At 47.8% G+C, this 18,569-nt stretch overlaps 1 protein-coding gene and 1 long non-coding RNA gene across 4 annotated transcripts in view; both read left to right on the top strand.

Moving 5' to 3' along the window:
- The window catches only part of LOC137471821 (uncharacterized), a 45,082-nt gene extending 33,299 nt beyond the window's left edge, over window positions 1-11,783 (top strand). For all 3 annotated transcript variants that reach the window (XR_010997873.1, XR_010997874.1, XR_010997875.1), the window contains one exon: window positions 9,688-11,783. This is a non-coding gene — a long non-coding RNA (uncharacterized lncRNA). The remainder of the gene's footprint in view (window positions 1-9,687) is intronic.
- A 4,570-nt stretch (window positions 11,784-16,353) lies between these two features.
- Window positions 16,354-18,569, top strand: part of SLC1A4 (solute carrier family 1 member 4) — a 33,945-nt gene continuing 31,729 nt past the window's right edge. The window contains exon 1 of the mRNA XM_068186375.1: window positions 16,354-16,973. Within this exon, the coding sequence (XP_068042476.1) occupies window positions 16,444-16,973 (530 nt within the window). The 5' untranslated portion in view covers window positions 16,354-16,443. The remainder of the gene's footprint in view (window positions 16,974-18,569) is intronic.

Here is an 18,569-nt window from a genome sequence, read left to right as displayed (position 1 = left end):
AGTTTTCCCAGCAATGTCTCCTCCTCGCTGGATCTCCACTCACTTCAGCTCAGCTTTCTGTGACCCATCAAGACTCAGAATGAGTACAGAGATATTGATTGATGTAGGCAATATTTATATCATATATATATATATATATATATATAATACGACTCACTCCAGCGGTATCTGTGTGTCTATATCCTACTGTATGTAGAGAGCTGCCTTATCTGTCTCTCTCAGATATCAGATAAATCTCAGATAAATATATCTTTGTTACGGATGGCAGCAGCAAGCGCCGCCCATCCCGGGCAGCGGCCGTCTGTCTCTCCGACAGTGGGTGGCACTGTGCAATCAAAATAGCTTTGCTTTCCCTTTATTCCATTGCCTTCATCTTCCAGCCCGCTAAAGTTTGAGCCCTGCGGTTCTGGAGGGACAAGGGGGTTCAGTACCAGCAGCATCAAAAAGCTGAGGTTCGTAGGATGGCAACTGGAGGATGCTTTCTTATGAAAACCAGAAACGGTGAAGTTTCTCCGAAAGGCTGAGCTTGGTTTGAGCCATGCTCTTCAATACTTCTTCTATTATTTAAGGAACAGTAAATCTTCATTAGGATAAATCAAGTAAGATCGCCGTTTTCCCCCATTTTTTTCTTGAAAAATGTGGAGAATAATTTCTAATCTACTTTTCCAGGATGATGTTATTTTGTGACACTCCCTGTCTTATGTACAACTTCTAAATATTGAGACTCAGTGTCGTGACTTGCTCCTGATAAGAGATGTGGTACTTGACTGGCATCTGTTGCAATAATTTTTATTTGGGTTTTGCTTCTGTTAGAGGTGCAAGGGAGGTGCTTAAGCCTGACTTTCATCTGCCCTAGTATTTTCTCATCAGCAAGCTCTCCCTAATTAACTCCCATTACAAAAATTCTGCCAAACTGAACGGACCTCAAGTGTCAGTGTGGTCGGTGAGTCCCTGAGCAATGGCATAGTCACGTTTACCATGAGGGGAAAGGGCACAGAAATGTTTGCCTGGATTGCTGGGCTCACCAGCTGGGCTGAGCTCGTAGGAAAATGTTGATCTCAAAAAAATTAAGAAAATTTCTGCAATATTAGCAAACACTGAGCTGTACGGCAAACTGTATTTAAAAGCTGAATGGATTTTATTTAAACTAAACCACAACCTTGGCAGGGAAACCACGAGTTGATAAAGAAACGATGAGAAAACAGCCATGTATTCATGACAAAAACACAGAATTTCCTGACACCTCAAAGCAAGACCAGGTTCCAAGGTGGCCCATGCAGCAGAGTAAAACCCAGCGTGTCCTGTTGGGTGTACCCCAAAGCAGAGTTTCTCAGGCAATGGCTGGTGAGTGTTTTCCCAGTGATACACTATACCAGGAGGTGTCAGTGTCTCCTGCCTCTGCTCTGTGTGCTTGAGGGGAGTTTATGGAGGGAGCTGCTCAGAGTTTGCAGTTGGGACTCTGGGATCTGTTCAATGGAAAGCTGCCCCTGCCTTAAGCAGAGGAATGGGACCAGCTTTCAACAGCAGCATGGTCCACAGAGAAAAGCAGCAGGGGTCAGTAGGGGAATTAAAACTTCTGTTTGGTTCTTCAAATAGAACAGGGGGATACTCACCTGGGGGGATGCAAGTCCTGGGTTCACCCTAGTGAAAAATGATCCTTAAATAGGAGCAAAACACTTTAGTCAGGCGAGCCAAGTTAATGTGGTACCCTGCTGAAGGAGGGTTTGTAAAACAACAATGCATCATCTCTCTGGAGGGTATTTTACCCGAGGGCCCTTCCACTCTCTCAGTCTTGGCCAGTTCACCATCCCTGAGGCAGAGGAGGACCCAAGTGAGGAAACTGCAACACAAACATCTTGTGAGCCAAAAATGCTGTGTGACCCCAGGAGCTGCTGCTTGTGCCTGCAGCAGCTCGGGCTCAGTTTAGAGGATAGGCTGTGCCCAGCCTGGCACATTGGCTGTGGACACATCCATCAGCAAGGATACAAGTCATGCCTGGGCAATAAAATGCAAACAAAGTGAGACTGCTGAACTGGAAATGCTCAATGTCACGCAATGGGGCCTGTGCTGGTGCTGGCAGCCAGGAGGGCTTAGGATGACCCTGTTTGTGGTGGTGGTGACATGGGATCAAGCTTCTTTTCCCAAAGACAGCACCCCCAGGACCTCAGAAAGCTATAGTTTACTTTGGAGCTCTGCAGCAGCTAATGATTCTCCTAGATGTTTGGAGGAAGGCTTTGGAAGAATAACCATGCTCCTTTTGAGGGCCCAGACCAGAGAAAAGATTTTCACAGCACTCAGAAACCCAGTCCCTACATGCAGGGAGAGTAGGAGATGGTTGTAAAATCCCTCTGAGGTGCAGTGAGAGGCTGGGCAAGCACGCACAGGATTGGTGCCACATGGTGGACACTCACTGCAGACCCCAGAAGAGCTACACCACCAATAGGACATGAATGTGCTGGGAGAGTCCTGCTTTTTCCACTTCCAGAAGATACCTCTTTGGCAACTGCAAAGCACACTCCAATTTTGCAGGCTACAGCAGGTGACTGTTGACTCTATGTCCACCTCAGGGGATGACAGCTGCTATGATGCTGGCCCGTGACCAACCCCAAACCCTTTGTGCACACAGTGTGTGTCTTCTTTCACAGTCATACCCTGCTCTTCTCTATTTTAAAGTAAATGACTCTGTGGGCCTTATGCCAGCACTTCAGATTCTGCAGTGTCTATAGATCCCCATGTAGTGCAGCTCCAGCAAGGTTCATCTCAGTGGGACTGGAGAGAAAAACAAGAGGCTCCTGTCCCAAGGGAGATGCCTGGGTGTGAGAAAACACCAGTTTCCCCGAGGCACACTGACTTTGTACACCGCAGGATCCAAACTGGCAAAGATCTCAACACAGTGTCAGCCCCCCTGCTCCCTCTTGCAGAGGACCTGGGGCTTAGGGAAATGAACCACACGGGCCAGACCTTCACCCTCTCCTTCACAGCATCTTCTCTGCTTGGGTGGGCAGTGCAATAGCAGGGGAGCACTGAGTGACAGCACCTGCTGCTGTGGTTGCTGTCCATATGCTTATGGGTTTTGTATATGCTGGTGGAAAAGCCAAAATCTGCACTGGTAGTGAAATCTGTGAGGTTTTATGGCAAGTCAGGCAAGTATGGACCTGTCATCTCTGTCAGAGCTGGAGGTGTCCGGTAATTTTCTATCTAGAGTGTCCCCTGAGATTCCCCCCACCAATCTCCCATCTTTCTTACTCCAGTGGGAGCAGAAGCCCATCGCCCAAGATCTGCCCCCACCATCCCCTTCCCATACAACAAGTGCCTCAGTTCCTCGTGCCTTGGCTGGCAAAGTTAAATTCTGCCTCTGCAGCTGGGAAATGTCAAACTTTGCCCAGACCCGCAACTGTCCAGTGCCCACACAAGCTGCAATGCCCGGAAAAGCCCAAGGCTGAAGCGCTTGGCTCAGACTTGTTCTCCTGGCTTTGCTCACCATCACTCCTCATCACGCCAAGTGTGGACACTGTGGTTGGTGTGGCAGAGTCACAGCCCTGGCCTGAAGTCCTTGCTATCAACAAGATGCCCTCTTTGAAATGATTTCTGCCAGGGTCATTTAATGAGAAGTGTTTTGCCCTATTTTATCTCGGTCAGATGCCTCGGTGGGACTGGCGGGAGCTTTGCTCCAGCAGGGATGGCATCTCATCCAGGAGCCAGAGGCTCTCAGAAGTGGCTTTTCTGAAATTAGTCTGCTTCTGACTCACAAACTTGTGTCTTGCTTTCAGATGAGAGAGAGAGATAGAGGAAGGATGGGTAAATAGGCAGACTGGTGCAAGTTTCATTCCAGGCTCTGCAAATTGCTTTAGCTACATTAGAGATGGTGGTGGTGGGCTTTAGACAAGCAATTCCTGCCTGCTCCTTCCCTCTGAGCAGAAAATGAGAGGACTTCACTTCCTCACCAGGACCAAAGCACAGTGCTGGGAAATGACTCCTCCCTCTTGTGTGCTGTGGGGGCCTGAGAAGCAGCACGGCCAGAAGTGCACAGGGCTCCATCACCAGGGCTGCTGGGTTTGCCCAGGAAACCTTCACCAAAATCTGCTGCACTTCCCACCAGCCTTCCCACATGCAGGAGGAAAATCTACACGAAGTAAGCAGCCACAGGGAAGAGCAGGGAAGGAGCCAGCAACAAGAAGCTGGGTAAAACTTCATGTGTCCTATGTCCCTTCCTGCTGGATACCTGCTTCACACATGGTGGGTGAAAAGCTCCCAGGAAATGATTTCAGAATATGCTCAACATTAAAAGAAAATTGTTGTTTCCCTGCTGGATACAAGAGAGCCAAGAGTACAGATACACACCTGGCTGCGACTGTTTAATTATTGGAAATTCGAATTATTGGAAATTTGTATTTCAGTGGATGCATTTAGAAATAATAGCTGTATTTTCCAGTGAGGCTTCGGATACAGTGACAAGAGAAGCTTGTAAGATATTTGTGGGGTTTTCACTTCTGGAATTGGTTTATCTGGTGTTAATGAAAATCGAATTCCCTCCATTGCCCATCAAAATTGTTTTCCATCGATTCCATGTCCTGGGGAAGGGCCCAGAGTCACAAATATGGCATTTCCTGTCTGGGAGTTGGACCCGTGTACCCTAAATATGTGTGTGTACCCTCACATAAACTAACACATCCCTTCTTGTTTACCTAGTTCAGCCTCTTGTGAAATACTTCTACCAGATTCTGTGCATTTTCAGCCCAATTGCTCTGAATTTAATTACCCAATCTTGCTAAAACTGTTTAAATGCAATTAGCCAATGCAATTATCCAGTAATAGAATAAGTCCAAAAATTAAAAGCAGCAGAAGGCAAAAAAGAGGGGAGGACAAAACAAAAGCATTTGCATCAGATTTTTAAAAATTAATTTTCCTCTTTGACAGTATGGTGGGAACAACCCGCTGCAGCTAGAAAAAGATTGGTTTATAGTGGGAAAAAAACAACCCCACCTTATCACTAGAATTCATTCTTTGAAAACAGTTTTCTGTCTGAAAATGCTACTGCAGGGAAAATTCTGTGCCATTTTCCCTGAGGTCCTCTTCAGGCCCCTGGAGGCACGAGAGATGATGTTGCCTTGTTCCACATGAGTGGGAACAACAGTGGTCAATGCCCCATGAAGAAAAATGCATCCAGAACCTGCTGGAGCTGGCTGGTGATGCTCTCCCGTGAAAGATGCTCAATTTTGGGGGAACCATTTGGGGATGAAGTGGGAGCTTTGCTCCAGATGTGCAGGCAAATGCTGTGTCATGCACAGCAGCAGCATCTCAAAAGTTTTCATCCCCCTTCACCCAAAATGGCCCTTCCAAGGACATCATATGGTCACTGAGTCAGCCTTCACTGAGAGGCCCTGAGGTTGAGGGCTACTGATCAGCTCAGTCCCTTTCTTTGCTGATTCTTCACCATTTTCTGCACTATGTGAAAAACAACATTAAACATCCAGACACTAAATGAACACAGCTCTCCCAGCTCAGTAATGAAGGTTATAAGCCAAATTAACAAGTCAAGACTTAATTCCATGTATTCACTTTTCATTCTTCATTTCACTAATTAAGCAAGAAACCTGGCTCATAAATTGGTATGATTAAAGCAATTAAGCAGCATAGAGTACACCCTTAACTGTAAAGCTCATGCAACTGTGCAGATCATAGGTTGCTCCATCTGTACTTGTTTGCTTAGCCCACTCTGGACAAAGTCCTAGTAGATTCTGAGCATTTAATTGTCAACTCTTCTTTTTTTACAGTTCATTACTTGCAAGCCCACAGATTGGACAGACATCTGGAGACAAAGGGCCAAATCCTGCCCCATCCTGTCCCACTGGGAATGAACTGAATCAACAAGACAGGCGACCGTGCTGCCAAGGGTGGGACACGACACTGCCCGGCCGCTCATGCTGCACTGCGGATTGAGCAGAAGTCGGAGGAAGCGGTGATTTACCATGGAGGAATTTCCTACCTCCTACCTACCTTGCAAGACCCACCACAATGACCTCCTGTCCCCATTAGCTTCCCCTTTTCAGATCAGGCTGGATCTCAAAAATTTTCCTGAACACTTTCTCTGTTTCCAGATGGCAGCATGGGGTGGCCAGTCTCCCATCACAGGACTCACAGGAGTGATCCTTGAGTATTATATCCTTGAGTATTAGCCTCATATAATTCATCCTTGTGCATATCCTGGAGAACCCTTGCTGCTCCCCTGTCTTCCTGCTCAGTACCAGATCATTAAGGGACCAAGTACTACCCAGCCACACTTGCATAAAGGTGCTGCAGCACTGGGGGTATCTGAACCCTTCCTGGCAGTGCACACAGTCTCCTGGAGAAGAAATTATAAGAACGCCTTCATTTAATTCTGGGGATGTAAACCAGAGAGATCAAAGTGACTTGTACTCCCATCTCAGCCATTTGTCTCCAGGTTGCACTGGGGTGAAAATGCCATGAGGCTTTGGCAGGCAGATCTCTGACCCTTCATTAGCTGAGCCCAGCTGAACATCTCCCTCCCTGCCTCATTAGGAGCTGTGGCCCCTGCAAAGGTAAGTCAGGATTTGGAATGGATGCAGGGAAGGAAGGGCAAACCTCCAAACACCAGTCTTTTTCTGAGCCCCAAGGCTGTAGGTGAAGCAGTGCATCTGCTGGCTTGAGGTGGATATTGTTACTGGAATTTGGGATGCCTTTTGGATTAAGCATCACACAGCACTCAAAAGGCTCCACTTAGCTGACATGTCTGAGCTCTGCCTGAAAATCTGATCTCCCTGTCATTACTCCTAAAGCTGCCTTTGCCTCTCCTTCTTTCTTTTCTGATTCTTTTCATTCTGGCCAGTTGCAACACGCACCTCCCTGTTATGTTCTTCAGATGTGCTGCTCTGTTTTTACTTGAACTAAATAATACCTTGTGCTCTTTTCTCCCCCTTTCCCAGCGTTGGCCCTTCCCCCAAATTCCTGGTGCAGGCAGTTTGTTTTCTATGGTTTTGCCTCAGCTGAGTTTGGTTATTAAATATGCTTTCTTCTTTCCAGGGAGACTCCTGGTCCAACTGCTTTTCCAACATGTGAAGTATTTCCATGTCTTTCCTCCACTCCAAGAAGATTTCGTTGTAATGTTAAAAAGGTAGCAGTAACCTTGGACACCTCTATTTCTGTCCAATTTTCTAAGGACACAAGGTTTAGTTAAGGGCACTACATGTGGGCATAGGTGCTGATTCCCTCACAACTTGAACCCATCAACCAAATTTAATGAAGGTAGACAGAGGATCAGAGGGCTCGAAGACTTCAGGTTCTGAAAAGTCTCATGAATACATCTGAGTGAGCAGACAAGGAAGATGCTCTGTGTTGCCTAACCAACAGGCAGAATAAACACTGATTTTTGGGCTAAAAACTCAAAAAATATGATCCAAGGGTTCCAGTACCAAAGGCAAATTTAGAGCATGCATTTTTTTTCCCCCAAACCTCATGCTTTTGAAACCATAAAGTCTCATGCTTTTGGAGGGACCTGACTCATGACTTTTAAATCCTTGGGTATGGAAGCAGTCATGTCGGAGTCTCCTTGAAGGCAGGAGTAGTTAATAGACCATCTCAACCCCCGGAGGGTAGAGCCTCACCGCCTCCTTCCTGCTGGTTCCCTGCCGTGCCATTCCTAGAGGCAGGAAAGCAACGCTCCCAAGCCTGGAGCTGCGCTATTGCATCCTGATATGTGAGACAGGTGCCAGAGGGCACAGCATGGGACAAAGCAGATGAAAGAGCTGGGTGTACTGGGTAATCCTGGGCATGTCTCTTTGCCTTCCTGTGCCTCCACTTCTCTACTCATCCTGCAGAAACTCTTGTTGGGTGGGGGTTTCCATCATGTGTCTGTACAGCACCTACTAGTACAGAGTTCCCACCAGGCTGAGTGTGCAGGAAGGGAGTACACCAAGTCCTAAAACAAAATAGCTATGGGCACAGCAATCTCACAGGATCAGCTTCACCTTAGAGAGCAAAGGGGACAGCCTGTCTTGTAGGAGTCATTGCTCCAGGGCTTTGTTCCCTGGATGGGTTCCCCTTGGCTAGGGTTTGTCTCACAGGCACTGATCCCAAACAACCCCAAGGAGATAAAAAGCTAAGGTGGGGTAAGAGAAAAAAAAATGTAAGAGCAGGCAGGAAAGGAAGGCAGAAACTGGGACAGAGAAAGCAGGAGACAGCTCTCAGGTTTGCCAGAACAGGTAGCTGCTGACTCAGGGCAAGATATTGCTACTGGAAGACAGAAAGGCTTCCCAGCCCCAGCATCCTGTGTGCACAGCCCCAGCATCCTGTGTGCACAGCCCCTGCACAAGCAGCCAGCCTGGAGAGGGTCAGCACTGCTCCCCACTGAGGAGCACAGCTGAGAACAGCCACATTTGCTACCTACAGTTCCCACACGAAAAAGCCCCTCAGCTGTCAGCCAGCTCCTGCCTCCATGCAGGCAGCTATTTACAGGATTTCAATGGGTAGGGCCGAAACGACTCCATGTGCAGAACTGCCACTGCCAAAGGAAGGAGACGGGGGTCTTTGCAAAGGGCTTTAATAATCTCCCTGTTGCTCTGGCTGGCAGTTTTCGGCCTGCATCCCACATTCTTCAGCAGCCCTTTCCTTAGCAATGAATAGGCTTTTAGCACACTCTCATAATGGTTTCTTTTCCTGTGGCACTCAGAAAAAAACTTTCAGTGTGCTCCAGAAGCTGCCTCTGCTGCCTCTCCTTATCCACCAGAAAGATGTGGTGGCTCTGCTCAGCATATCCTCTGCTGCCAATAGAGCCACTCTGTCACCTCTGAAAAAAAGGTGGTGTGTGAGCAAGGAGTGGCCTTGCCTCTCTTCACTTTTCTCAAAGCTCCTTTGCAAGCTGGGGGTAACAAAGCTAAGCAGGACCTCTTCACCTTTCCCCCACCGAAGCACATGTGTCCCACAGATCAGCAGCCCCAGTGCCGGATCAGGGGCTTCACCCTGGGGCTGACTCCCTGCTCTGTGGCTGCACTGTGCCAGAGGTGAACTGCGCTCCCTGATGCAGGAGGTCTTGGCTCTGACCACAGGCAGGTGGAAAGTTCACACACTCCTCCTGCCTCGTTTTTCTCATCTTAATTCCCAGTTGGGCTGTTACTCCAAAACCTGCAGTAACAGGACTGTTACGGAGCCACAGTGGTGTGTAATCTACTCTGCACAGGTATGTTGTTTGTTTTGTTTCACTTGGTTTTGATAATGATGCTGCTTCATTAGGGAGCTGAAATTGCTTCAGTTCAGGTGAGTAAAAGGGCCTTTGGAACTCCCAGCAGGTATCTCACATACCTACAGTAGCCTAGGCAGCTTTGAAAATTGTAAAATAAGTAAAGTAAGCTCAGATTCACAAAGGCTTTGAGATCACTGAGAACTACAAGCCCCAGAGAAACCTATGTACTTTCCTATGTCTAGCTAAGAAATGTGTCTGAAACTGTGGACTTTAGGAGCAAAAAGCTCATTTTCTATGATGCAAACATGTTGGGAGGAAAGGGAGAGAGTAGCAGTGCAACACCCTGCTGTGACTTTGAAGACTTTGAGGTTATTTTCATACTAACCTGCAGACTCATCACACAGTGTTTCTCCTTTGAGTATGTATTTACTGTTTTCCTTAGATATATGTGACTGCCCTGTATTTCCACATATTTTTATGGCTCTTTTCAGGGTTAAAGAGAAAATCTGCACCAGCCCTTTCTCCCAGATCAGGAGGACTACTCTGTGAGTCACACGGAGAGCTGGGACAGCAGTAAACATAAAGGTAAGTTTGAGGTGGGTACATTGGCACATGCACTGGGAGATGTGTCTCTGCTTGACTCCATCCACCCGTCCCTCATTAACAGCACCTGATTCCAACATGCAGTTCCACTGAATATTTTGCTGAAGGGTGGAAATCTCCCAGGAAGTGTATTTCTGTGAGTTTCATAAATATGGGCAGGTTGGCTGAAGAGAAACCTCCGCTGAGGAGCTGCCTGAGCTTACCTCTGAGCAGAAATTCAAGGACTGACAGCCTCAGAGACCTACAGCCTTATTAGACTCATGAGCCTAATAACATCTCCTGAGCCAGAATACCAAATTCCCTTCCTCATGGAGGAGGGAATTGCACTTGGTGGCTGAACAGCAGCCTTGGAGGACAGAAGCAAAAAGCTGTAACACCTTAAATCTGTATCTCACAGACTGTAGCAAACATGGAGATTTTTAGTGGATGCAGGGCTGGTAGCTACCTGTCTCCACCAGGAGAGGTGCAAAGGGTGACAGAAGCATGCAGTGATCTCTGCAGAGGATTAACCACTTCTCTGGAAAAGAGATGATGGGGTTAAAAACCACAGCAGGCAAATTTCCAGGTGGAAAATTAATGGAAGGCTTTTAAATCAAAGGACCACCTGGAAATATCTGAGTTGCAGATTGTTGGATACTTGGAAAATATGCTCTTAAAATACCACATTCTTGCTTTTCTTGCTCTTATGTTCTTTTCCAGTTACTTCTCAAAGATGTGTTTGGTTCCCCCGTTGGCTCCCGAAGCTCATTGGTGTGGCCACTGTCACAGTGAGCTGGGGGCATGGGAAGACAGCTTTACAGTGGGCAGAGGGCAGCTGCCCGGTCCCCTGTGTTTCTTGGCAGAAGCTTTGTCATTCCTGTTTGCTGTCATCCCAGTTTACTGTCACCCATAATCAGGGATACGGTATTCATTGTCATACTGTAATCAGGGATAAAATATGTAAGGATAGAGATTCCCCTTGTTGCTACTAGCCACTGAATCACAATCAGCATTCAGAAATTGCTCACACATTTTTTTTTTCCCCTAATGTGGCTTTTTATAGCATATTCCATACAACTGATGTAAATCAATGCAGGCTCTGCTTGTGCATGGATCCTTGAATGCCAGGCAAACCCTCAGATGTCCAACTTATCCACCTCCTGCCAGTGGCAAGGCACTTTATCAACCCACTACCATGGGAGAAATCAGCAGGCACTTGGAGCATTTTCAAGCTCTCCATTCAAGCATGCTTCCCATGGCCGAGATGCACCGGTCGCTTCCCTCGCTTCTTCGGTAGCAAAGCTTCGTTGCTTGTTTTCAGATCAGCCCTGCTTGTTTTGAAAAGCCTGACCCTGAATTTTCCCCACCAGCTAGAGGCAATGTCCCCTGCTAGGACAGATTGTCACATATCCAAGATCTTGATTGTCTGTTCTTTTTCTTGCCCTTTTTTTCCTACTTTTCCCTGCTTTTCCTTGTTTTAAACTCAAAGAAAAACCTCAGGGAGAGCTTATGAAGGGAAAAATTCTACTATTTTTGGTGGACGATTGGTTTTTCTTCATATTTTTATATTATGATAATTTTGGAAAAGGGAACAACACACACAGTTTAAAAATTTCTCTTGCCTCAGTATAACTTTGTTTCCAGGGCCATCAAAGGATCCTTAGAGTAAACAAGGTATGTGAGTGTGGGTATTATTCTATATTTTTCATCTTCTTTCTGGTAAAACTACATGTGCCTTTGAAGGATAAAGTTAAATATTTACCTTAGGTCAACCATTCCTGTCTGCAGAGTTTATATTTTGTTGGAGTTTGGGCAAGCAAGTGGTATTTGCAAAACTCCTTGCCTGCCTCTGCTATTAGAAAATGCATTTACAGATGACAGTTTTTTTCCTACTCAGAATATTTTCGATCAGGTGTGAGCACTTAGCCAGCCTGGAGAAATGCTGAATCAACACGTGATACTGTGGTAGGAGTGTGTTTGGGACTGTCTTATTTCAGTTACTGGCCAGCAATAGTCTTTGGTTCTGTCATCACAGGGGGTTTCTTTCTGTGGTTACAGATGTCTTGAAATCTGGCTCATTCTGGTAAATCCAGGTAACTAGGCTGGTCCTGCATCTAGCTTGCAATGAGGTGAGTGGGCCAGGGGCACTGGGAAGAGCTGAGGAACACATCTCATGTTCCTCCCAGATGCAGATGGAGAGGATTTCTGCAATGGGGCTGGAGTCTGTCCAAATTGCTTGCCATCCCTGGCCCAACAAAGACTTCTTGCCAAACTAAAAGTCTGCATACCAAGAAAGCGCTCTAGGCCTTCCTGCCTCAGCTCATGTGATGTGGCTCTTCTGAGGACTTCATTTTGCTCAGTAGAAAACAAGATCTCTCCCATGTGCTTTTCAAGAATCCTTCTCAGAAAAAGGCCACACTGTAATACAGCCCCTTAGGACACTGCAGGCTGCCCAGCACATCTCCACTGGGAAGCTTGGGAGCACCTTTATTCAGGCTTCTCATGAAAAACATGGCTATAAAATGCAACCCCTTCCTGCCCTCTTCCCTTTCATCTTGTTCTCTCCTCCCCACCATGCCTTTGAGGCATCAAACTACTTCAAATCACAGCAGTTGCAGGAGATGACTGATGGATGACTTATCTGGAATCCTGCTGATGTTTCTATTGGGTCTCCCAAGAACAGAGAGCACACAGCAGCCAGACCCAAGGAAAAAACTGCAGATGACCTTGCCAGTCTTAGGAAGAAGGAAATAGCAGCAGGAAGATGGGGAAAGCGGAGGTGGCACAATGAGTGTTCTCTGCACTCCTGCTGCTCTGCAGGTTTGTAGGAAATGTGGCCTGAGGGCTACTCTAACATGTGCCAGCTGCTGAGACTTGCATGTATCAGGCATGCGACTCAGGGATCTGCAAACAGCTCTTTGAAGGCATCCTCTCCTTCTCTAGCAAAGAAATTAAAATCTGATATCTTCCAGTTTTTGTGTTGACCTTTCGCAGGTGTGAGAAACAATGACCTCTGTTTCCTAGGGGCATTAAAATCCTACATTTCCAGCCCGTTATTATAAGTGTCCATCTATGCTGATGTGCAGATGAAACACAGAAGGGAAGAACCTGGTTCCCTTAAAGCCATTAAGATTTTTTCTTTACTTCTACTGAGGCTGGAATTTCAAATACCTACCATCAAAAACTGGAATCGAGTTGAATTTGACTGGAAAGCAGCATGACATCTTCCTTCTGGGGCAGTGGTGAAAACTATATTGGCTGTTTTTTCACTGAAAGCAAAAGAATTAAAGAAAATTTTATTTAAAAGTAACTGGATTTTTTTTTCTGGTTGTTTTGTTGTTGTTGCTGTTGCCTGTTCATGATCCCTCTGCTGATTTCTGGAGGAAGCATCCTAGCCCTGTGCTGGTGAAAGCCACTTAAGCTAAAAAAAAAAAAAAAATCTTCAAGTTCCAAATAGGGAAAGTTAAAATCCCCAATTTAGAAGCACCAGCGGGGTGGACACTGGAAACATGCAGAGTGACCCACTGGAAAGCTCCCAAGATCTACAAGCGCTGAAATGAAAACATGACACAATGGATCAGTCAACGATTACTACTGAATAAGCCATTGGGCTTCAGGGTTAATCACTGCAGCCATCCATGAACTCTCACAGGGTGGAAAAACAGTTAGCTTTGCCTAGAACATCTTTGGGATGATGTCCATTTGTATGCTGGGAGGTTCATGTGCTATGTCGTCTTCTTGTTGGCAAAAGCATTGTCATCTGGAGATATGTCAAGAGAGGAAGGATAACTGTTTGGATAAGAATTTGAATTAAAAAATCAAGAGGTGGGGGAAAGGAAGGGGAAATTAGGGGGAATTCTCAGGGTGCCATTGATGAGGAAGCTTGACACCAGCATCCCTATGTCAAAGTGTTGTTTTGGAAGGGTTGGCCATCACCAAACAGCCCCAGCATGGGTTCAAGAACTTCAACTGGGATCTACTGTCGCCCTGTTCTTTTGAGAGTTTTAAAGTTCTTCTAAAAGTTTCTTATGCTTTCTGATGTATACATATTTCTACTGAATTTTCTCACACTGTTCATATAAACAATGATTGTTTTACATTCTTCTTCGTAGGTGGAGAGAATTGATGGACTGTCGGTTTGACCAGTGTGGTTGGAGAGGTGGCAGTTTCACCCTCCAATCCACTGTCACTTTTACTATTCTATATAGAGTGGAGTCAGAAAATAAAGCTTCGTGTTTGGGTTCTTTTCTTTCCCCTTTTGCATCTAGCAGCCGTGTGCGAGTTATTTCGTGTCGTAGTGTGACAATCTACAGTTCTGGAGATGTGTGTTCCTGGCTGTTCTCAGAGCACTGCTCTGAGCAAGGTCCGTCCCACAAGGACATGGCGGGGAATACTCCAAGAAAGAAGTCTACTGTCATATGATGAAAAAGGTTCTGTGTTGGCTCTTGCACTGGTCTCATACATGTGCTGCTATCAATGAGTTTTCTGGTTTCATACATTCTTCTTGTTCACACTTTCCTGAATTTCTCCCCTTGCTTTCAAGTTTGCACAAGGGAACGGCATTTATGTTTGTTGTTTGGTTTTAGAATCTCTTCTCAACTGAAACAAGGAATAGATTTTTCTGTTTATTTTTCTATTTATTTTTCTATTTATTTTTCTATTTATTTTTCTATTTATTTTTCTATTTATTTTATAATTTTCTGTTGTCATTTCTTTTCTGCTTTTCTCTTTCCCTTTTCATGGGTAAATTGAAAGAAAAAAACTTGAGATCAAGAGAGAACGGCAGGGAAGAATGCATGGGAAAAAATGAAGCATGACATTTTCACAAGGAATGCTCTGAAAATATTACTGAAAAACATTTTAGAAATGCTTCTGATAGAGAAAGAAACAATTACATTGGACAGTAACTTGTTTATTATTCACAAACCTATTTGCAGAAAAAATTCAAACCCGATTTTAAAAGATCTCTGTAATTTTTTTGTTCCTTTTGAGGAACAAAAAGAATTGTGGAATTATATGTCTTTAAAAGTGTTTGCAGATACTTGTTTTCCTGTTTAGTCTCTGTTTCCTATATCTGCTGATTTGATGGGACATTGATTTACAGACTTCCACAAACCAAGTATTACTCAAAGGGAAAGTTATTAGGGAAAAAAAACAAAAATCAGTAAGAATGTGCTCATATCGTGAGTCTAATTTCAGCAGAAGAGCTAATCAAGACTTGTCATCAAGCTTTAAAGTGGATGCTGGTGGACACTACTGCTTGTCAATGGTGTCGTTACCTATTTACACACAGACAATTCCCAGGATCTCCAGCCATAGCGATTTTCAGGTCTATCCATGAGATCAGAAAGCAGAAAAGTCTTATTAAATCGAGATTATTGTTGCATCATACCCTGTCAGTCTCTTTAATTAGTGCAGTCTACTCGCAAAGCAGATGTGTGGCTGGTTGTTTTCACAGCGTGTTTTCTGCTAGGCTGTGCTTTGCTGATGTCAAGGGAATGAGCTGAAATGGAGCCCCTGGCAGAGTCCAAACACCAGCTGGAGCTCCTGGAAGTGCCCTTGTGAGCAAACATGACAGTAGTGCATCCACGAGGCTCTTGTGGGTTTGAAAGCCCCGAGTGCCTTTATCAGCCCCATGTATAATCACAGGCACCGTCTGCTCCTCGGACAACCACCTAGTGTGGTGAGACGTGGGATTCCTCCAGGAAGGGTGCTCAGAGTCCCTCTGTCCACATCACCCTGCTCCAGATGAACCCACGGACCTGCTGAATGGCTTCGACCGTGCAGACAGGGGACACAGACACAACCTGTCCTGGTGCAGAGGATGGCTCCTGCCTCCATGAGAAGTTCCTGGAGAGGAGAGGGGGACACTGAGGGCACATGTGAGCCCCACTGATGGGGACAATGTGTGAGTTGTGAAGACATTGAGGGGGGATCTCTGAATGGACAGGTGAGCCGTGGGAGCACTGATGGGGATGTATGCAAACCATGGGGACACCGAGGGGGACACTCGGTGAGCCACGGGCACACTGAGGGGACGTGACTGAACCGAGAGAACATGGAGGGGGACATGCGTGAGCTGTAGGGACACTGAGGGGGCATGTGTGAACTATGGGGACGCTGCAGGGGTGTGTAGGAACCATGACGATACTGAGGGGGGACAATGAGGGGACACGCGTGAGCCACAGGGGCATGGACGCGAAAAGAGGGGACACTCGTGAGCCCTGGGGCACTGAGGGGACGTGATCGAGAGGACACGTGTGAACTGCGGGGACACTACGGCGGTGTGTACGAACAATGGGGATACTGAGGGACGACAAGTGTGACCCACAGGGACACCAAGGTGGACGCTGTGGGGACATTTGTTAGCTCTGTGACACCGACCGTAGGGAGACACGCGTGATCTCGGGGACACCGAGGAGGCCTTCGCGACCCGCAGAGGCCTCACGCCGGGCGGGCGCGGGGGGCAGCGCGGCCCGGCCGCGGCCATGGCGCGGAGCCAGCCCGGGCCGGGCGGGCGGGCACGGGGCGGGCCGGGGGCCGCGCGCTCCCTCCCCCGGGCGGGGCCGGTGCCTCCCGGGCCTGGGCGGGGCGGGGCCGCCGCTCAGTCCGTGCCGAGAGCGCCGTACGGTAGCGGCGCACGCGGAGCCACGGTTCGGTGCAGCATGGAGGCGGCGGCGGCGGCAGCGGGTGAGGGCAAGGCGGGCCACGGCCGGAACGGCCATGCCGAGGGCCCGGCGGCGGAGGAGCGGCGGGGCGGCGGGGCCCGGCTGCGGGGCTGCCGCGCGTTCCTGCGGCGCAACGCGCTGGTGCTGCTGACGGTGTCGGGGGTGGTGGCCGGCGTGGCGCTGGGGGCCGCCGTGCGCGGCGCGGCGCTGGGCCCGGCGCAGGTCTCCTACCTGGCCTTCCCCGGGGAGCTGCTGCTGCGGATGCTGCGCATGGTGATCCTGCCGCTCGTGGTCTGCAGCCTGGTGTCGGGCGCCGCCAGCCTGGACACCCGCTCGCTCGGCCGCCTGGGTGGCATCGCGCTCGCCTATTTCCTGGGCACCACGCTGCTCGCCTCCGGCCTCGCCGTCGCCCTCGGCTTCATCATCCGCCCCGGCGCCGGTGCCTCAGCGCTCAACACCCAGCTGGGGCTGCCGGGCGAGCTGCCCAAGAGCAAGGAGACGGTGGACTCCTTCTTGGACCTCATCAGGTGAGGCCGCCCCGCTCCCCTCCTTCCCCCGCCCTCCCGCCGCTGGAGGATGATGACAGACCCGGCAGTGTTGCGCTCTGCAGCCGGGGAGCCCTCCTCCTCCTCCTCCTCAACCTCCTTCATCTTATCCTCCTGCATCTTCTCATCTTCCTGCACCTTCCCCTCATTTTTCACCTTTTCAGCCTCCTTCTTTATCTCTTTCATCTTGCCATCCTCCTCATGCTAATCCTGGCTTCTCCAGAAGCACGGCTCTCTGCCCAAGTACCCGCAGCCCGGTCAGGTGTAGGGCTTGGTGCTCTGCTTCTCCCCGCTTTGTTTTTAATTTTGCCTGGCTGGCTGCGAGGATGAGTCGAGGCTTGCTCAGAGTTCTGGGTGCCTAGGCCCGTTTTTGGTTCTGCCTGGAGGGAAAGCGGCTCCTGGGTGCCGGCTGCAGGGCAGGCTTTCCCTGGCACCTTCCCCTGCCCTGCTGCCTGTTGTTGCCTGTCTCCTGCAGGCAGGGCAGGGCTGGGCAGCTCTTCTCATCCCTCACACACACCTCTTTCTTTAATTCTCCAACACTTTAGCCAGTCTCCTCACCCAAATGCTTACCTGCCTCTTAGAGTGCCCTGCCGTAGATGTGGGCATGGAAAGGCAGCCCTGTAATTCCATGGAGGGCATACCCTAAACATTGTCCAGTGTGAGGATGCTCTGTAGGTTGGTGAGCTTCCGTTCTTACCTCTGTATCTTTCAAAGACAAGACTTGCATTCCCCAAATCTGTCTGGAAAAAAAGGCTTCCACTTCTAATCAGGTTTAGTGTTTTAGTGTATCTTTACTCTTCCTTGCAAAGTTGCAAACTTCACCTTTTTTGTTTTTCTCAAAGCCCATGTCTTGTTGAGATCTGTCTGTATACTCCTGTCTTTTAAATAAGACAGGAGCACCCAGACAAACGAGGCAGGCATCCAGATGGTGCTTTGAGTGTTGGGCTTCCAACTGCATTTCCTTGTGCTTTGCACCCAGGTGCAAACACAAGAATAAGGGAGGTGACCTGTGTGTGTCACAGCCAAGTGGCTGGAAAGTTGAGCTTAGTGGATATCCTGATAATTACAAAACTGAGTGCGTTTTTGTGGTTTTTTTTTTTTTTTTTTTTTTTGCTTGTTTGCTTTGCTTTTATGATTCTAGTTTTTCAGCTGAGATACGTTTTTGCTCTGTCTGGACAAGTGGATGTAGCAACAAAGATAAAAAGACTTTCTAAAAAAAACCTCAAACCAACCCCAAACCCAGAATTGTATTTACAAATTGAGGTTAATGTCCTTTTCTCCCCCTGAGACAAGTATGTTCACTTTGGATAGAAAGTAAGTCTGGTTTGTTCCATTGGCAGACATGTACTCAGTGTCCTCAGCTCACCTCTCCCTCTCTTAAGAACCAACAATTAAGGACCTTTCTTAAGGACCAGCAGTTCCTGACAGCAAGTTAAGAAGGAATAGCAGGACAGCAAGAGTAGGTAGTCTGGCTGTGGTGGTGATATGTTGTTGAGTGGAGGGGAGGGAGATGAAGGAAAATTGCCAAAAAAAAAGGAATAGGCACACCTGGGAGAGCTGGGAAGATGCCTGTAGTGG

The sequence above is a fragment of the Anomalospiza imberbis genome, chromosome 3 (assembly GCF_031753505.1).
Source record: "Anomalospiza imberbis isolate Cuckoo-Finch-1a 21T00152 chromosome 3, ASM3175350v1, whole genome shotgun sequence".
Lineage (NCBI taxonomy): Eukaryota > Metazoa > Chordata > Aves > Passeriformes > Viduidae > Anomalospiza > Anomalospiza imberbis.
Note: the sequence above shows the minus strand (reverse complement) of the source record. Positions and strands in the feature narration are given on the sequence as shown.